This window comes from Oryx dammah, unplaced genomic scaffold, assembly GCF_014754425.2.
Source record: "Oryx dammah isolate SB20612 unplaced genomic scaffold, SCBI_Odam_1.1 HiC_scaffold_11, whole genome shotgun sequence".
NCBI lineage: Eukaryota > Metazoa > Chordata > Mammalia > Artiodactyla > Bovidae > Oryx > Oryx dammah.
In genome coordinates, this window is record NW_024070195.1 from 20,403,272 (window position 1) to 20,422,909 (window position 19,638).

The window sequence follows — 19,638 nt, forward strand, 5'->3', positions numbered from 1 at the left end:
TGTTTCCCAATGGATATCAGCAATTTCCCTGCTCCCAAAGATCAGTTTACCACAATAATTATTTCACTTTCATTTAAATTGTACAAAAATGCTTCCCAGGGACTCGTTCGCATTTCAGAAATGCGCTTAAAGAGGGAGGCAATATAAAATCTCGGTCAGTGACTAAGCTTCAATATTCAAAGATGAAAACAGATGTTGCCTTAATAGGTACCGTCCCTTACTAAACAAAAGAATGTTTTTAAACGCCCTTAAACAGGACTCTTTCAGGTGAAATTCAGGGAATGAGCAAAGAAATTTTCGTTTCTCGACTCCGCCCCACAGACTCTCAGGAGTTTCTGGGCTGGGAAACATTAGGTTACGAATGAGCCCCTCCCCTACCCGCCTTTTTGTAGTTTTCAAATAGGTCCGCGACCATACCATAAATACGAATTTTGGCACATGTCTTCTAGATTGCTGCATAGGCTTTCTGACCTCGGTTTAACAATGTCCGGACGCGGTAAAGGTGGAAAAGGTCTTGGGAAAGGCGGCGCGAAGCGTCACCGTAAAGTTCTCCGGGATAACATTCAAGGTATTACCAAGCCCGCGATCCGCCGCTTGGCTCGTCGAGGTGGGGTCAAGCGCATCTCTGGCCTCATTTACGAGGAAACTCGCGGGGTGCTGAAAGTGTTCTTGGAAAACGTGATTCGGGACGCGGTCACCTACACCGAACACGCCAAGCGAAAGACGGTCACGGCCATGGACGTCGTCTACGCGCTGAAGCGTCAGGGACGCACTCTTTACGGATTTGGCGGCTAAGCCGGAACCCACAAGCAAGGTTTCTGTATCAGTTTACCAGGCCCTTTTCAGGGCCACCTATCTGTTCACTTGAGAGCTTGTGGCATTAAGCTGTTTTTGTTTTATTGTATTGCGAGGAAATGGGGGTTAGTGAACTTGTGATCTCGGGTTGTAAGTAACTGCTTTAATATATCTTATGTTTGTGTGAAAGTGAAGCTGCTCAGTCGTGTTCGACTCTTCCACCCCATGGACTGTAGCCTACCAGGCTTCTCTGTCCATGGGATTTTCTTGGCAAGAATACTGGACGGGGTTACCATTTCCTTCTCCAGGGGATTTTACCAACCCAGGGATCGAACCTAGGTCTCCTGCATTGTAGGCAGGCGCTTTTACTGTTTGTGTACCTGTACATTAAATGTTTGCCCTATGTTGCAGTTCCACATGATGGCTTTTAAATTGTGCAGCTCTTTTAGGAACCCTTAAGTCTGCAAAGTCAATTAATTTCATAAATTTTTAAAATGAGACATTGATAATCCGGAAGTTGCATTGGTGAGCAAATGCAAGTAGTACTTTAATAGCCTCCTCACATTTCAAGAAAACCTGATAAACAGCTGCTAGGAAAGAAATTCAAGACAAGGTGCAATGGAAGACTGAACTAAAGGAAGTGAAGGCACCCGTGAGGAGGCTTACGTGGCATGAGGGCCATAAACTACCGGGTCAACTTTTTTAATCTACAGAGAATTTGGGATCTGTTTCCTGCCTTGTCAAATCTACTCCCTGGTAGTCTATAATAAAGCAACAACTAATTCACCTGGTGAACCCTCCGGATTCTTTTCTCATGTATAAAACGTCAGAAAGCTAGCTGTAAACACATGGACATATAGCCCTGTGCTGGGACTCAGCTACACCAGGGTTTTTCATATGTCAGCATTTGCAAAGAAAAAGGGAAAGAAGTCCCCAAGGTAATAACTGAACAAAGTCGTCTGTCTTGGCTTCAAGACAAAGAAACTGGCAAAGGCCTGTTTAAAAGGACTTCAAGGTATTAGACGCCCTTTCCTTAAGTAGATTTCCTACCTGCAGGCCATCTGAACCAATCCCAGTGCTGTGGGGGCAGGTGTGAGGGGAAGAGGGAGGGAAGAGACAAGTGTTAGGTAACTGCTTTTTGGTCATACTGGGTCCTGTGATGATCTCTTAAGGTGGCCCACACGATTTCTCGTCTTAATGTTCACCCTTATGTGATCAAGGCCCTAGACTGTGGGTGTGACCTGTGACCTCTTTTTACCCATCAAAGTGTGTGACCATAGGTGACAGGATGTAAAAAAAATTGTGATTATGACTAGGTTATCAATAAGATTGTAACATCTTCCAATTTCTTGCATGCTGGTTTGGTTTTTTAATATAAATTTTATTTATTTTTGACTGCAATGGGTCTTTCTTCCTGCATGCAGTCTTTCTCTAGTTGCATGGGCTTTTCATTGTGATGGTGTCTCTTGTTGCAGAGCATGGGCCCTGGGGTGGGGGGCTTCAGTAGCTCTGGCTCAAGGGCTCAATATTAGTTGCCCTGTGGCATATGAAATCTTCCTGGACTAGGAATCAAACACCTATCACCTAATTTGGGAGGCAGATTCTTAACCACCAGCCCATCAGGGAAGTCCTACATGCTGGTTTTCACAAGCCAAGCATCCCTGTTGTCAGGTCCAAATGACAAGAAATTCAGAGGGCTCTTTAGGAACTGAGGGAAGACTAGCAGCCTATAAGGGCTTCAAGCCAACAGTCAAGAAGAAAATAAGATTCTCAGTCCTAAAATTACAAAGAGCCAACCACTAAGTGAGTTTGGAAGCATATATTTCCCCCAATCAAGAGACCAAAACCCTACATAACACCCCAACAGCATCCTTATAGAGGACCCAGATAAAACATGCCCAGACTCAAAGAAGCTGTGTGATAATGCATGTGTGAAGCTAGTAACTTCAAGGCAATCTGTTATCCATCAATAAAGACAGCCAGCACATGTGGAATCTTCATCTAAGATTCTAAAGATTCTACCATGTCATCTAAAATAACAGATACATTTAACTGAAACTGCAGTCTTTATCTAAGGGGAAAATGAAATTTAAAACAAATAAAAACTTTAACAAACATTGTTTCACAATTAGATGAACCTCCATACTACACACAAACACACAATACACTCTGGCATGTATATTCGTAGTGCCTGACTGATGTACCAAATAGCAAGTATGAAAGTTGAAAAATACTGAAAACAATTTTTCGACGTTATTTTACTTTCAGCAATACAGAAACTATCAAATTTTCAGGAAAACTATGCATTTCTTTCCATATCCTCTGTCCTCCCTGCACTTCTACATCTGATTTCTGTTTCTTTTGATTTTTTTTTACCCCCCTCACCTGTGTAAATGAATACAGAACCTACCGCTGATTGAAGGTAGGGAATATAAAAATTTAAAAATGTCTCAAAATGAGAGTTTCAGACCCTGCTTCAGCACAATGTAGGATTAATTATATCAATAATAGACTCAAGGAAAATAAAGTGAATTTTTTTTTATTTTTAATGTAAATTTGAACAATCACCTTTGAAATAGTCTACCCTAGTGGTTGAGATTAAACTCTTGAGATTCCACTAAATACTCTAGGCCTATACACTGTTTAAATTACATATTGATCCTCTTTGTACAAACATGTTCTCATGACTAATATTTGTGAAACACTTAAGATTATTTAAAACAGGGACCCCAAATACAAGAGTCATCATTAAACAATTTTAAGTCCACAGGAACTCACCAGAAAAATTTTAAATCTAAACAATGAATGGATATAAGAAAAATTTAAAATTTTTAAGGAACAAAAACCTAAAACCCAGAATACTAGAATTTCCTAATACTTATTACAATACACAATTATTTCAAATTCTTTGCTGCATTAAAGAACAAAAATTTAACCTCTCATATTGTATTATGGTTTCCTGCGTTTTAAAGAATGTTTTACAAAATGTAAAAAGCTGGAAAATCTTAGTATTATAGCTCTCATTACACAAAAATTAGTAGCTCTATAAAGAGACATTGAGGAATGCTAAAGGTAGAGAAAATTTTTAGTTGGAGCTGGTGTAATTTGGTGATAACCTTGGTGCTCTTGAACACTGAGTCCTTAGTTAATTCCATGTACAAGAGCAGGCACATGGCCAGAATGTGATGGTCCAGCACTTTGTGATGGTAAAGCACTTATACGCCAAGCGCGACATCTCGCCCCCCTCGTATCTCGATGTTGTGGTTGACAAACGAGCTCTTGATGCCCAAGTCCTTTGACAAGATGCCAGTGTCCAGGTGAACCTACTTAAGCATTTTATAGACAGACCTATACAGAACAGGGCTTTTCTGGTAGCTCAGACGGTAAAGCGTCTGCCTACAATGTGGGATACCCGGGTTCTATTCCTGGGTCGAAAAGATCCCCTGGAGAAGGAAATGGCAACCCACTGCAGTATTCTTGCCTGGAAAATCCCATGGAGGGAGGAGCCTGGTAGGCTACAGTCCATGGGGCCGCAAAGAGTCGGACACGACTAAACGACTTCACTTTCATACAGGACAGCTCTCCTTAAGCCCACCTTCTTTCTTGGACCCCTTTTTTGAGGCTGGGGTCTTCTCTGATACCTAAGACGACAAGGAATCGGCCTGCAATGCAGGAGACTCGGGTTCGATTCCTGGATCAGGAAGATCCCCTGACGGAGGAAATGGCAACCCACTCCAGTTTTCTTGCCTGGAGAATCCCATGGACAGAGGAGCCCGGTAGGCTACATTCCATGGGGGTCGCAAAGAGTCGGACACGACTGAGTGATTAATATTATTTGAGGCTGGGGCGTATCTAGCTATCTCTGGCGTGGAAAACAGCATGAAAAATGGGGAGACAAACCCGAGGAGAACAAGATTTCACAAGTATTAAATCATGGATACAATCAAAGACTCACAAATCTGATCTTTAATTGGACGTAAACTGACCAATAGATAAATAGTATGTAAATTAAGGTTCAAAACCTGCTTTCTTTATTGGGTCAAAAAGAAAGGCGTTCACGTATTCCTATAGGTTGATTAAAAACACTGTTAGATGACATAAATAATTTAATTAAAAATCGATAAAACATTTCATTTACAGGAAAGTCTTCGCGTTTGGATGTGAAAACTAGGTAAAGAATTCCTATTATGTAGCCGAGTCAAGTCTTCATAAAAGCGCTGATGGTTTGTCTCGGACACCTTGAGACTCTCAGAAAGAGTCCCGAGATTCTAGCCCATTGCAGTGTGCTAAAGGCTCTCGATCGTCGCCATCTTTTTTCAGGTTCCGCATTGCAAACCTTTTGTTGACGGATGTCTCCATTAACCCCAGATTGACAGTTTAAGTGCTTCAAAACCATAGAACAGAGCCAAATTACCAGTTTTGAGTCAAACAGGAAAATAAACATTAGAGGTTCCAGAATATTGGGATTTTGCTGCGTGTCCCCTTAATACAAAATTATTCACATCTATAAGTATGTACTAAAAGACCATGTTACTGGGAATGAGACATTAACTGTAGATGTGGAATAGGACTCGAGAGGCTTAGACGGTGAATTCTTAAACAGAGGACAATTATCAGGATTAAAATCCTGATGAAAAAGAGTTTACTATGCATAAAATGGCAGGTGTATGAATTCTAAAGGGCTTTCACGGACACATTCTATTTTTTATATCCAAACAGGAGAAAAGTTCAACATTACTGAATGATTAATGTGCTTGCGGACCATACTTGACAGTGTAGTATCAATAAAGCAACTTGGGAAATGCTTTTTTTTTTTTTTTTTTAAAGGGGGAAGATGCTGCTGATTGAAATGAACCAATCCGAAATTTGCACCGGATGGATGAACCAATGTTAAATAGCTCGAAGCACTTCCGGAATTAAGCAGCCCGTAAGTAACAGGAATTGCCCACAATCCAATCAGAGTGATTCTGGTTCTTTATAAATACGGGAGCAACCCTCCTAGTCTAATCCCATTGGCTTGGAGGCTAGCTATGGCGCGGACTAAACAAACGGCTCGCAAGTCCACCGGGGGCAAGGCGCCGCGCAAGCAGCTGGCCACCAAGGCGGCCCGCAAGAGCGCGCCGGCCACCGGCGGCGTGAAGAAGCCGCACCGCTACCGGCCCGGCACGGTGGCCCTGCGCGAGATCCGCCGCTACCAGAAGTCCACGGAGCTGCTGATCCGCAAGCTGCCGTTCCAGCGGCTGGTGCGCGAGATCGCGCAGGACTTCAAGACCGATCTGCGCTTCCAGAGCTCGGCGGTGATGGCGCTGCAGGAGGCGTGCGAGGCCTACCTGGTGGGGCTCTTTGAGGACACCAACCTGTGTGCCATCCACGCCAAGCGCGTCACCATCATGCCCAAGGACATCCAGCTTGCCCGCCGCATCCGCGGAGAGAGGGCATAAATTGGCTTAATTGTCGACTGGTAATAACTTAAACCCAAAGGCTCTTTTCAGAGCCAATCACTTAATCTGTGGAAAGTGCTGTGATATGTGAGTGGAACACAACTTTGGCCGAGGTTGAAGAAACCTATGTGTGTGCAGCAGTTTAGGAAGTCCTACGTTCTCTGTAAGTTTTCAATGTAGTAACTACCTGCACGACTTAAATGCCTCTATTTTGCCTAATTGTAGGTTCTGCACATTTAGGCGTGGCACATGGGTTTTGTGTCTGTGAGCTGTTTTACCTCGGGACTCACTGGAAAAACAAGAACCAGGTGAGAAGTTTAACAGAAAAAAGTCTGTAAATAAATGCTCAGGCCAGTTAGCCATCGTAAGAAACAGAAGTTTATACATGAAATAACTGTTCTTGGAAGTCTGTCAGGTATTGAGACTTGGATGCTGAGAAATGGAAAGCCTTGACCCTTGTAAGGAAAGAAAGTATATTCGTAATTCCAATAATGAAGTAAGACATTTTTAATGCCAAATAAAAGCATTCCATATTCATATTAGAACTTTGTTTCCCATGTTCCGTACTTTCTTTGAGATTATAGCACGGTGAGTTTTTTAGTGTCTGTTTCTGTCTCATCAGATGATGGATGTCAAGAGATGAAGCCCACGAAGTCACGAAAAATATCTAATATTAAATCCACCAGAACATCTAGAACAGTTCTTTGTATTAAATTCTCAAGAAATTTAGTGTAATTAGAATTTAAAACTTGTTGGACAAATAGAAATTACCATTCAATGTTGATTATAGGAGTAAAAGATTGATAGAGTTCGTTAGTTTAATACTAAATAGTTTTATCACATAGAAATAAACTGACGGTTGCATTGAGTTTGCCAGAAGTCATTATTAGTCTGAAAGCTCCATAAATAAGGTAAACTCAATACTTATCTCCTAATCCTCATATCTATTAATATTATTCTGTTAGTGCTTTACAAATGAGAGTGAAACTAAAAAAATTATAGATAAAAAGTAGTAGAACCAAAAACTAAGCATTACTATAGTTAACAACAGTATTAGGGTGATCCTCAGGCTTGATTCCTAAGGTGAGCCATCATAAGAAAACTGACATGTTTATCTAAATGTTTTCGTATGTGTTAAAGGAAATGGGTAGATTTTGAAAATGTACAGGGTCACATAAAACTGTGTTCAATTATACTACAGTTATTACAGCCAGTTGCACAGAAATAGAATTGATGAACAGCTATAAAAAGAAAACATTGAGTTTTTAGCCTTTCTGCTCATTAAACAATGATGATGCTGACAAACAATTTTAAAAAAAATTTTTAATACATTGAAAAGCTAGTGCTTAATATGAGACCTTTTTTAATGAATTTTTATTTTATTGGGAAAATGTCACAAATCTAAATCACGTGACACTTTATAGGTACCTGTTGGGACACTAACTTGTATAACCACTTCAAGCTTACCTGGTTGCCTATAACTACATGTAAACTAAACTGAATAATCAGTATCTTTATTTTATGGAAATGATAGCTAAAAAATCAAGATGATTCAGAAATACCATTTCATACTTTCCCCGTTTCCTGCCTACCACATGTGCACACAGGTAAATTTTTATATTCTACATTTGAAGACTTATTGCAAAGGTGTTATATTTAAGGGTTTTTTGATTATTTGCTCTTTTGTTTTCATTTGGGGATGTCTTTCTTTCTTTTCAGAAGCCCCAACACCTTGGATGGCAGTAAAGGAGCTAGTACAGTGCCTAAATTAAGCCATTGGGAGGAGAGTGATAGAAGGGGCTGAGATTTATTAACCTTAGCCTCATACAGAAAAACAGTAAATGAAATCACTGAATCTGATTATCTGGAGATAATCCCACCATCTGACAGGATTTTAAAGATTGGTCAATTAAAAACACACCTAGACTATTGGGAAAAACAAGACAAAGAAAACTAATGATCTACGGTTAAGTTTAATGAGAAAAGATGCATTATAAATATTCCCTTGATAATAATAGTACTGAAATATTAATATCATCAAGGCACATTAGCAGGGAAACTAGATTTTTTTAATTAGGGGAACTTATTCATTGAGATGGAACCTGAGATGAAATTGGAAAGCTTATTCCAGGTAGAAAGGAGAGAATTACAGATGAATAGAACTGTCAAACAAAAAAAGCAGCAACAACAAAAGGCAATAAAGTTCCCACTTGAACCAAAGACTAATAGGGAGCAACCCACTCCAGTGTTCTTGCCTGGAGAATCCCAGGGACGGGGGAGTCTGGTGGGCTGCCGTCTATGGGGTCGCACAGAGTTGGACACGACTGAAGCGACTTAGCAGCAATAATTTTTATATGACAGATGATCAGAATTTAGGAACTAGGGGCTGGATAAACTAATTAGGAAGAACCAGTTAGGAACAACATGGTTACAATACTAATTAGGAAGCAATGGAATCATCCCAGGTGTAAGAGGACAAGGAGAGAATGTGAGAGGGGAGAAAATGTCAGATTATATAAATATCAGCTTCCCTCATAGCTCAGTCGGTAAAGAATCTGCCTGCGATGCAGGAGACATGAGTTCGATTCCTGGGTCGGGAATATTGCCCCGGAGAAGGAAATGGCAACTTACTCCAGTATTCTTGCGTTAAGAATCCCATGGACAGAGAAGCCTGGTGGACTACAGTCCATGGGGTTGCAAGAGTCGGACAGGACAGAGTGACTTTCACTACTACTACTATATAAACAGTTCTCCTGGGTTCCCTTACCCTACTGCTCTCCACCCAGGTGCCCTTTCCCAATAAAATCTCTTGCTTAGTCAGCATATGTGTCTCCTTGGACAATTCATTTCCGAGTGTTAGACAAGAGCCCAGTTTCCGGCCCTGGAAAGGGGTCCCTCTTCCTGCAACAAATGGTGACTCTGGTGGGGACTCCTCTTCGCTGAGACTGACTTCCTGATCACTTGGGGTACTCTGGTTCTGGTCTGGTCTGATATCTGGCAGGGCCGAGTTCTAGTCCTCCCTTCTCTGGAGGCCCAGGGAAAAGTCCCATAACGCCTGGGTATCTGTAGGTGGCAGGAGACATCTGTAAGGCCACCCCTTTCACTCCCCTCTCCCGCCTCCTCCCCCTTCTTTATTCAACCTGGCTTCCTTTCCTCCCTTGAAATCTTTTATGTTAGTACTTGGATTCTTGTATTTAAGGGCTTCCCTGGTGGTGCAGAGGTTAAAGCGTCTGTCTGCAAAAGGGAGATCTGGGTTTGATCCCTGAGTCAGGAAGATCCCCTGGAGAAGGAAATGGCAACCCACTCCAGTATTCTTGCCTGGAGAATCCCATGGACCGAGGAGCTTGGTGGGCTACAGTCCACGGGTCGCAGAGTCAGACACGACTGAGCGATTTCACTTTCACTATATAAACATCTACCTGCTTTAGTGACTGAGTGACATGAGTAATCAAGGCCTCCTCAAAGTGACATGAACTCAGTCTACCTCTTGCAGTTATAAGGAGTCAGGTAATTACTAAGTAGAAGTATGAAAATAGTAACTTCAGGCTGCTTTGAAAGATTATTAATACATTTGGCTTGGATTTATGCCATATGCCTTAGTACCCTCCTGCATTTAAGAAAATATGAACATGCCCTTCACACCTTCCAAGCTAAGAAACCTTTTTTTCCTTTTAGTATATTTTGCAGACAATTACTCATACAGGTTCCTGTCCGATATTTGTCATCTTTAAATGTCGATCTGTTGAGTGTTCCTAAACCTGGATATTGTCACTGTACCTGACAGACTACCTTTGTTCACCAAAAGAACATCAGAACTCCAAGGATGAATGTTTCAGAATGCTCTCCTAGGGATGTGGCTTTGGGACAGGAATAAGCTTTCATCTTCCTGGTGCAGAATTTCAAGCCATCTTTGTGTTCTTTACCCATTCCCAAGTTGTTCATTTTAAGCTGCTTTAAGTGCAACAAAACTTGGGAAGATAGATGGAGTAAGATTTAAACAAGTTCTGATTTCCTTGGAAATTAGAAACTGTCCAAGGGAAAGGAATATGAATATTAATTTACAGAAGCCAGACTAAAACTAGAAGAGCATTGAATGAATGATGTTTAGTTGCTTCTGGTACATTCTAAAGGGATTGTGAATGGGATAGGTCACAAAGGGTCTCAAACAGAAATACATGAATGTTATGTCTTTCTAGATGGGCATCAAAATGAAATAGAGAACTCATTTTCCAGTAGGCATAATAGATGGGGAGCAGTGCACAGAAAATGACAGTAGGAAGAAAGAAACTTTGAGACTTTGGGTTTGAGACTCAGGTGCAGTTTATTGACAAGATGATGCTGGCCATTTCATCTTTCTAAGCCACAATTTTCAGAACTGTAAAACAAACAGCATTGAGAATTCCCTCGTAGTCCACTGGTTAGGACTTGGTGGTTTCACAGCAAACACTGGGTTCAATCCCTGCTTGAGGAACTAAGACTCCCAAAGACATCCGGTACACACTAATAATAATAATCATAAACAAGGAGTTTAGCTATACCTACTGCAAGAGCTTTATAGTGAGGTAGGCATAGAAGAGCTTTGTAAAATGTAATTAACTACAGATACTGTATAGTATCACTCTTATTGAATGTCACATTCCCACATAATTCTTATTCCTCATCATTCTTCATCAGAAGCCAAACTCATTCTGGTATTAAAGACCTCACAGGTCTCTTCCCTCTTAACTTTCCCTCTTGATGCAATTTATTATATTCAAAGACTCTTGAGTAACCATTTCACATTTTCCCATTTATCCAAATATCCTTCTCAACCAAACCACTGTCCTAAGAGACGGGATTTGGGGCTCTTTCTAGAAAGAAGAAAGTATGGAATGCAACTGCAATGGATGAAAAAATCTCATTTAGAAAAGCTAGAAAGATAATCAAAGTTTTTTTTTTTTTCTTTAAAGTTGAAAAACTAAAATTTAATAAACTATTAACCAGTAAGGTGTGTGTAAGGGGCTGGGGTAGGGGGGGTGGGGTATAGGCTGTAAGCAAATAAATAAGATGAAGCCTTTTAACCATGAGACATTTGCCCACTGACAATCTGCTCAGGGACTCGTGACTTGTATGGTGGACTCTATGGACACCTTGGGGAACCTATAAACACCTTTTCAATATCATGTTTTAGAATACCAATACAGGATAAGAAAGGCATATTAAAATATAATTTTAAAATGTATTTACGTACATATAATGTGTTTCATTAGTCATATCAAATAACAAGGAGCAACTGGTGGAATAACAAATGTCAGTTTCAATGACTCAGAATGATGTAAACTTTATTTCAAGATATCTTCATATCTTCAAAGTGATATAAAAACATCTGTGACAGCCACTGTTGAAAAACTCAATAAGGTCTGCAAAATCCATTGTAACTGCTTGTGCTTACAGACACACTAAAAGGAAATGCTTAACTGAATTTAGTTTGCTAAAATGTAATTTTTCCCCAACCATGCTTACAACTGCCTAATGGTCTACAAAACTCAGATTTTTGTCAAGATTCATCAGTAAAACACAGTGGCATTCCCCTGAAATTAAAAACAGGATAAAGTGGAAATGACGAAACATCCATCTTCCTAGAACCATTTATTTTGCCCTGGTTACTGCGGCTCGAGGAGTTCTCTAAGCATTCTCCTTGCGTTTCCCAAAGCTTAATTATTTCTATCTCCCTATTTATTACTTATCCACCAAAAGATATAAGACTGCCAACCATCTTAGCGGGAAAGAATTTGATAAACTGGTTAATTATAAACCGCCAAGAGTGCCTTTTACACTTTTTTTTTTTTTTAACAATTTTTTTTTACTATACCTTAGTGTTAGGGTTGCCCCCCCAGTAGCTCACCTGTAAAAAATCCGCCCTACAATGCAGGAGATACAGGTTCGATCCCTGGGTCGGTAAGATCCCCTGGAGAGCTAAATGGCAACCCACTCCAGGATCCTTGCCTGGAGATCCCAAGGTCAGAGTAGCCTGGCGGGGTGCAGTCCATGGGGTCGCAAAAAAGTCGGACGACTGAGCAGTTCACACTGTTAGCATAGTAGGAACAATTATGCAGACTCAGGCAGAGTATCAGTAGTATCAAAGTCCCCTCGAATAGGACTACATTCATTAGGCGGAAAAAAAAATACAAGCTTTTCAACTGTTTCCAAGTATACGCAAATCCTTGTATCTCAATCTCTAATTGACGCAGTATTTTCTCCTAGAGACAAAGCAAATAAACCAGGGAGTGCGTCCTGATTGGCTAATTCTCCTTAGACTCTACAAACCAATGAGAAAGAAAACCTTACAAACATCCAGACTCTAATAATCCATTCTTCAGGTTGCACTTTTTCCCTAACAAATATGGAGGAGGAAAACAGGGCGGCAGAGCGCGAACAATGGCCAAAAACCAGCTCCTCATGGGCCAGGCTCGTTTCCCAGGGGCCGCATGCATCGTCTGCTTCCCAAGGGTAACTACTCTGACCGGGTAGGGGCCGGGGTCCCGGTGTACGAGAGCGCGGTGCTGGAGTACAAGGCAGAGATACCGGAGCTGGCGGGGAACGGGACCCATCACAAGACGTGCACTACGCACCCCACCCCCCGAAGCTTAAAATCCTCAACGAGGAACTTCGGGGTCGCGTTACCATCGCACAGTGCAGAGTCCTGCTTAACATCCCTGAGAAAGCCCAGAGCCGTCACAAGCGGCTATTTTCAGAGCCACTGAGCTCGCACTACAGGACTGTGACCACCATCATGGTGCTGATCCTGTGGTGCGCGCGCACCCGGACGCACACTCAGCTGTCCAATCACAGTAGAGCGGCAAATTTAAAAAAATTAATTACCTTTATTACAAAACTCGCCGGTAAACTTAGGGATTTATGTCCGGTTAAGCTCTTTCACCTGAAATTAGTGGGTGGCTCTGAAAAGAGCCTTTGAGATTTACAAAGCAAAGAGGTGCCGCGGAAGATTTACTTCTTCTTGGAGACCGCCTTCTTGGCCTTTGTAGCCTTGGGTTTGGCAGCTTTAGGTTTGGCTGCCTTAGGCTTGGGGGCTTTGGCCTTGGCCGGACTCTTAGTCGGCTTCTTCGGTTTGGCTGCCTTCGCCTTCTTCGGGCTCTTGGCTACTTTCTTGGTGCCAGCAGCCGCCGCCGGCTTCTTGACTTTCTTAGGGGTCTTCTTGGCAGCCTTCTTCGGAGTGGCCGCACCCGTGGCTTTCTTGGGCTTCTTAGCCGCCCCAGCAGCCTTCTTGGGCTTGGCCGCGCCCGCCTTTTTCGCCTTGGGCTTGGCCTCCCCGGTGGCCGCCTTCTTGTTGAGCTTGAAAGAGCCGGAAGCCCCGGTGCCCTTGGTCTGCACCAGGGTGCCCTTGCTCACCAGACTCTTGAGACCCAGCTTGATGCGGCTGTTGTTCTTCTCCACATCGTAGCCGGCGGCCGCCAGTGCCTTCTTGAGCGCAGCCAGAGACACGCCGCTGCGCTCCTTGGAGGCGGCGACAGCCTTGGTGATGAGCTCGGACACCGGAGGCCCAGAAGCCTTGCGTTTTCCAGCGGCCGCGCCCGATTTTTTCGTCTTCTTCTTAACAGGTGTTTTCTCTGCAGGTGCGGGAGCAGCGGGAGCAACCGGAGCCGTCTCCGACATGCTTCTGTTTAGTCAGGAAAGACAAAATAGTAAGAGTAAACTGTCAGAACGGCGTGTCCCGGGCGTCGCCGGCTGGGGGTTTATATAGAGAGTCGCTGAGTGATGATTGGTTGCCTGGTCTGTGCGCCGCGCGGCTAGGGAGGACTCTTCGGCTCTGCCGAGTGGCTGTGTTTTTTGCCCCTTAAAAAAGAAGAAAAATATAAGAAATCTGGGCACGAAATAATTAGGCATGTGGGGGAAACTGATCCGAGACTCTTCAGGCTTCATTCCTGCCTTATTTGCTATACCTAGTTTCAAAACCGGCTCCCTGAAACTTTCCTGATTCCCCCAACTCTCTTGGAAACTTCGGTCAAATTGAGACAACTTTCAGATTTTCCTTAAAATTACTAGTTCTCTCTGTTTCCTTTGCAAATCTTTCTTCCAGGGCATTGTCATACACATTGTTTTCTTTTCAACTCTATATAAATACCCTCATTTTTACTGACATATACAAGGAAAATCGGTTTTTTCGCGAGAGCAATAGCACAGCTCTCCTGCAACTTATTTGCACTAAGCACTGGGAATTGGCACTGGGATAGAAAATTCTACGTACAAGATAGATAACTATTTTAGCAAAAATTGACTTTTTAAAAAAGTTTATGAGTGACGAGACTATAAACTGGGCTTGATTGCAGTGTTTCGTGATTTAAACGGGTTTTTTGGAAGGCTGGGGTTTGGGGCTACTCCGTTTGTTTTTCTAGATAAACAGCTCCAAACACAGTCTTTAAAACCTTCTTTCAAACTTAGTATAATAGATTTTTTAGACCCAAAATGGGCATTAGAAATCCCTCATGCCATCCTCAATGAAGAAAAGTGAATCATGAAGCCCCAGAATGGCAGTTCTATAACAAATAACCAGCTCTAAGCTCAAAAAACAGACACCTGGGTTAATATTGTAAATTGCTTAGTGATAATCTGTCCATTAGCCTTTTTTTCTCCAGTATTCAGCATACAATTGTGTACATATTTCCTGTGTTCCAAAATGATACTTTAAATACATATTTGATTTAACTGTTTTCAACATTGCAAATAGGCACACAGGGTGCTAGAAGAAAAAATTCTCCTTTAAATCATTTTTTGAGTCTTCATAACTTTCCTTGAGTTTTTACTAGCAAAATACAAAGCTGACTGTCACAACCTAAATTAATTGGCTGAATATGTTCACCTGAGGAGCTGAACTAACATTTCGTAGCAAATATGGCTGATTTACTACTCCATCTCTTTGTAACATGCAGAACTAATTGAATTGAGTAAATATTGGATTATTAAGCACAAAATTAGTATCTATCAAATAATCAAATACTGAAACTAAGCCTCATATTTGTCAAAGTAGATAAACAGGAAAGATATTTTGGTGCTGTGATTTTTTTTTTCCTAGTAAATATCCCTACTTTCAAAAATCTAATTCTTCTGGCCTACATTCAATAGTAACTTGAGAATTTTCTCATATAACTCCAAGACAGGATAATCAGTTTTAAAGATGTCATCTCTCCATACTTAACAAATTACATAGACATCACTTGTTTGTTTTTCAATAGTTATTTTGGACTGGTACTGTCTAAAACTAAATCTCTGGGACTTGAGACCATGTTATATACCAAATACAAATACAGTGTGTAAAGAGGGAAGCTTAAAATTTTGGCTATGAAACATTCCAATTTTCCCAGGACAGGTATTTTATGAGAGTCTGGGAAAAAGGGCTACTTGTCATCCTCAATGATATCACTGTCAATAGCAACAGTAACAGTAATATAGGCCCCTTTCCTTTTCAAGCACATTATAAAGGCCCTTTTCCTTTTTGGGCCAGAGCCTAATACTATCAGTCCTCAAGATACAGGTAAAATCCAGATGTTCAATAATTTACTATTTTGGTAATCATTGTAGTCATAATATCAGTTTTGAATACTTTTTGAACTTGTTCCCTAAGTTATATGTACTCAGTTTAAGATAGGTGAAAAGTACTTCCTACAGCAGATGTCACAATTTCTTTCTTATGCAACTACGGTTGGTTCCATGGCTTTTTAGGTACCAAATAAATGAGAAGACACTGGGCTCAGGGCCATTCGCTTCATTATTTATAGGTCTCTGCCTTTCCTAGAGGATGATAATTGAGACATGCTTTCACCTGAAAAGTTCTTCCCCAGATATTTATAGAATGATGGAGCTGTGCTGCATGTAGATACTGTTATTGCTTGAGACCCAAGTACTTACACTCTAACTGTAGTGTGGACAAGGTTCTTGAAAGCAGGATCATCCCCATGGGACTGTAAATTTAGAAAGTTTCTCCTATTATTTATAGCCCACACACACAAAAAAATTTTGTTTAATACTTTTGAATCCTAAATCTACATAGATCCTAAAACAGTGTATTTTTCTGCTAGACTAAGAATTCAACTATTTTTACCTTATAGATGTAAAAAATAAATAAGAAAATCTAAAGTGAGACAAGTGATGGACATCTCACAACTTCATGTCCTCTTAATGTTGGTGTCAACACCCCACTCTACCATAGCCAGTGACCATGAAAGATATAGGTAGTATGCACCAGGGCAAGCCACGGGGACTGTATGTAAGCATTTTAAAATTCATTAACTTTCAAAAATGTAAGGAAAAAAGTGACTATGTTCACTAAATATAAAAAAGGCCAAATTAAAAAGAAGAGCTATATAACAAATAGAGCATTGTGTTATAATCACGTGCTCAGAACATGGCACCCCACTCCAGTACTCTTGCCTGGAAAATCCCATAGATGGAGGAGCCTGGTAGGCTGCAGTCCATGGGGTCGCTAAGAGTAGGACACGACTGAGCGACTTCAATTTCACTTTTCACTTTCATGCATTGGAGAAGGAAATGGCAACCCACTCCAGTGTTCTTGCCTGGAGAATCCCAGGGATGGGGAAGCCTGGTGGGCTGCCGTCTATGGGGTTGCACAGAGTCGGACACGACTGAAGCGACTTAGCAATAGCAATAGCATGTGCTCAGAAAGGTAATGAGAAATCACATCCTTTTTAATTTTCTGTCAGATGGTCTCACCTGAGAACACGCTCCTGCTTGAAACTCCCCTCCAAGCATAACTATATATTATTAATTTCCTAAAACAACATTACTACACTCAAATTTCCAATTTCCTTCTATCTGTAATATCTGGTACATCTAGAAGTTAACTAATTTCTATTATACTTCAAAAATACGCCAATCCTCAGTTCCAGCAGCAAGTCTCATTCTCATATATTTACCACACTCCATTTCTAAGGCTGGGCTAGAAGTTCTCCAGAAGAAACTTTCTATCAAAATACAGCCTAAAACAACCTACTACACTGATAGAAGTGTTTGTATCTGCACAACCACTATGTTTACCTGTGGTTATTGAGCACCTATTAAATAGTAGTTACTGACTGAAGAAATTATTTCTTTAATTTGATTTCATTTTCACTAAACTTAAATGAGCACAGGTGGCTAGTGGCTAATGTAGGAAACCACAGCTCTAAAACAACTCTCTCAAACCGGCCAAGTGGTTGGAGCAAACTACCCACTTGGAGATATTGTTTAAAATGCTGTATCAATTCAGTAGACTTGGGGTTAGTCCTGAAATTCTCAAAGTCTAAGCTCCTGAGCCCGCCTACTCAACCGTTCATGTCTGACTCTTTGCTACATCATGTACTGCAGTCCGCCAAGGTCCTATGTCCGTGGGATTTCCCAAGCAAAGAATTCTGCAGTGGGTTGCCATTTCCTACTCTAGCAGATCTTCCTGACTCAGGATCATATCTGTGTCTCCTGCGACTACTACACTGTTTGTACACGGGTACTTGGAACATAATAGACTCTGAATTGTTGAAAGGATGAATCAATGATTCTTGTTTAGTGCCTTTCTCAAAAAGGAGAGCATGGGAGAACAAATTGTCTAAATCCACAGGTAAGCACACCTGAAATAAAACTCAAAACTTTGTGACTCAGGAAATAATAATCCTCTAACTGCCTATGTGGTAAACACCAGCAAAGAAGGGAGTTTTTTCTTAATGACCTCTGTAGTTACATAGAAGGCATTCAATGTGAATATGTGGAATGTGAGTAAATATTGGCATCAGCCTAGTAAACTTATCAATACCTATCATCGGTGTGTAGAACATCAGTTATCCTTTTAACATGAACAGCATTTCAGTCAATAATTTTTAAAATGTGGTTAATTTGCAAATTCCTATTCAGTAGCAACCCACGGCAGTATTCTTGCCAGGGAAATCCCCTGGAGGGTTACAATCCATGGGGTCGAAAGAGTTGGACATGACTTAGTCACTAACCCACCACAATTCATCATGCTGTATCTTCAATACTTCACTGACGTAGGTGGCAAGGACATTACACCCCAGAATCAGAAAGCATCAGTTCTAACCCCAACAATGCTACTTATTAGAACAGAATTAGGTCTTCAAGTCTGGGATTCTTCTTGTTCACAATGTAAATAGTGCTTTTCCAGCATAGAGTGGAAATTCAGTTAACTTTATCTCCCCTTCCTGAAGTTCCCGCTTTATCAGGAATGTTGAAATGATATATATCTAAAGCTTTGCCAAACGAAAACGTTGACGATCAGCCTAGGAATTTAAGAAATACATTTTTTAAAGTATCTTCACATTTACAATTAATTTTATTCTTCTTTCTGTCCCTTTTTTTAGACAGATATGGCAAAACAGCTTCCTTTTGTTAAATAATAAAAATGGTGAAGAAACTTGTACAATATTGAGAAAACCCACAGGGACCTGTCTGGAGACCACAAAACCAGCGACTCAGGACCCCAACCAGGAAACAGGAGAGTCAGACACCTACTAGCATTTCCACGCCCCTTTCCCTTCTTGGCAATAGCAAACATCCAGTAAGATAGGGAAGAGGCGGGGGCAGAAATCTAGTTCCCGCCCTCGCTGTTTCAGTTTCCTAAAAGGTCCGCAAAACTGATATATAAAGGGCTGCAGCTGGATTTTTCAGTACTGGAAAAGAACAATAATTGTTTTATCATCATGTCTGGTAGGGGCAAAGGAGGAAAAGGGCTCGGAAAAGGAGGCGCTAAACGCCATCGTAAAGTTCTGCGGGACAACATCCAAGGTATCACCAAACCTGCTATTCGGCGCCTGGCTCGTCGTGGTGGTGTGAAGCGCATCTCCGGGCTCATCTACGAGGAGACCCGCGGGGTGCTGAAGGTGTTCCTGGAGAACGTGATCCGGGACGCGGTCACCTACACCGAGCACGCCAAGCGCAAGACTGTCACCGCCATGGACGTGGTCTACGCGCTCAAGCGCCAGGGCCGCACCCTCTACGGTTTCGGCGGCTAAGTTGCCGAGTATTTAGAAAGTTCCTGCTTACAAAACGGCCCTTTTCAGGGCCATCCACTTGGTCATAAAAAGGGCTGTTAATTACAAGCGAGTAAGCCAGAGATATGCCTGGTATCTTAATGGCAATAGAAGGCTTGCGGTTTTAACTGCAAGCAAGTCATTGCATTTGTCTTTTTAACATTTTTTTTTCAAGCTTGACATCTCAAGACGGCGGTTCTCAGACATGTTAACAGAACAAGGCCGAAGAAAATCTCGGGCAGTGGGACTGCTAGGTTATTTTTTTTCCTCAATCGGAGTGGATTGTAGCTGGAAGTGTAGTTTTCTAATTTCAATGTGTTTAAATTCATCTCATTCCACAAAGGTTAAAATTAACTTTGCTAGAATGTCCCACT

At 41.4% G+C, this 19,638-nt stretch overlaps 2 protein-coding genes across 2 annotated transcripts; one reads left to right on the plus strand and one right to left on the minus strand.

Annotated features, from left to right (window-relative positions):
• The first annotated feature begins 464 nt into the window (after positions 1-464).
• On the plus strand, positions 465-19,335 carry LOC120870470. The gene is made up of 3 exons (XM_040250134.1): positions 465-776; positions 5,789-6,156; positions 18,903-19,335. Exons 1-3 carry the CDS (start codon positions 484-486, stop codon positions 19,244-19,246), a joined length of 1,005 nt encoding a protein of 334 aa, XP_040106068.1. The 5' UTR covers positions 465-483; the 3' UTR covers positions 19,247-19,335.
• LOC120870400 (histone H1.3) lies at positions 13,080-13,949 on the minus strand. Its single transcript, XM_040250063.1, has one exon. The coding sequence runs from the start codon at positions 13,887-13,889 to the stop codon at positions 13,224-13,226; it is 666 nt and encodes a 221-aa protein (XP_040105997.1). The 5' UTR covers positions 13,890-13,949; the 3' UTR covers positions 13,080-13,223.
• Positions 19,336-19,638: the final 303 nt, after the last annotated feature.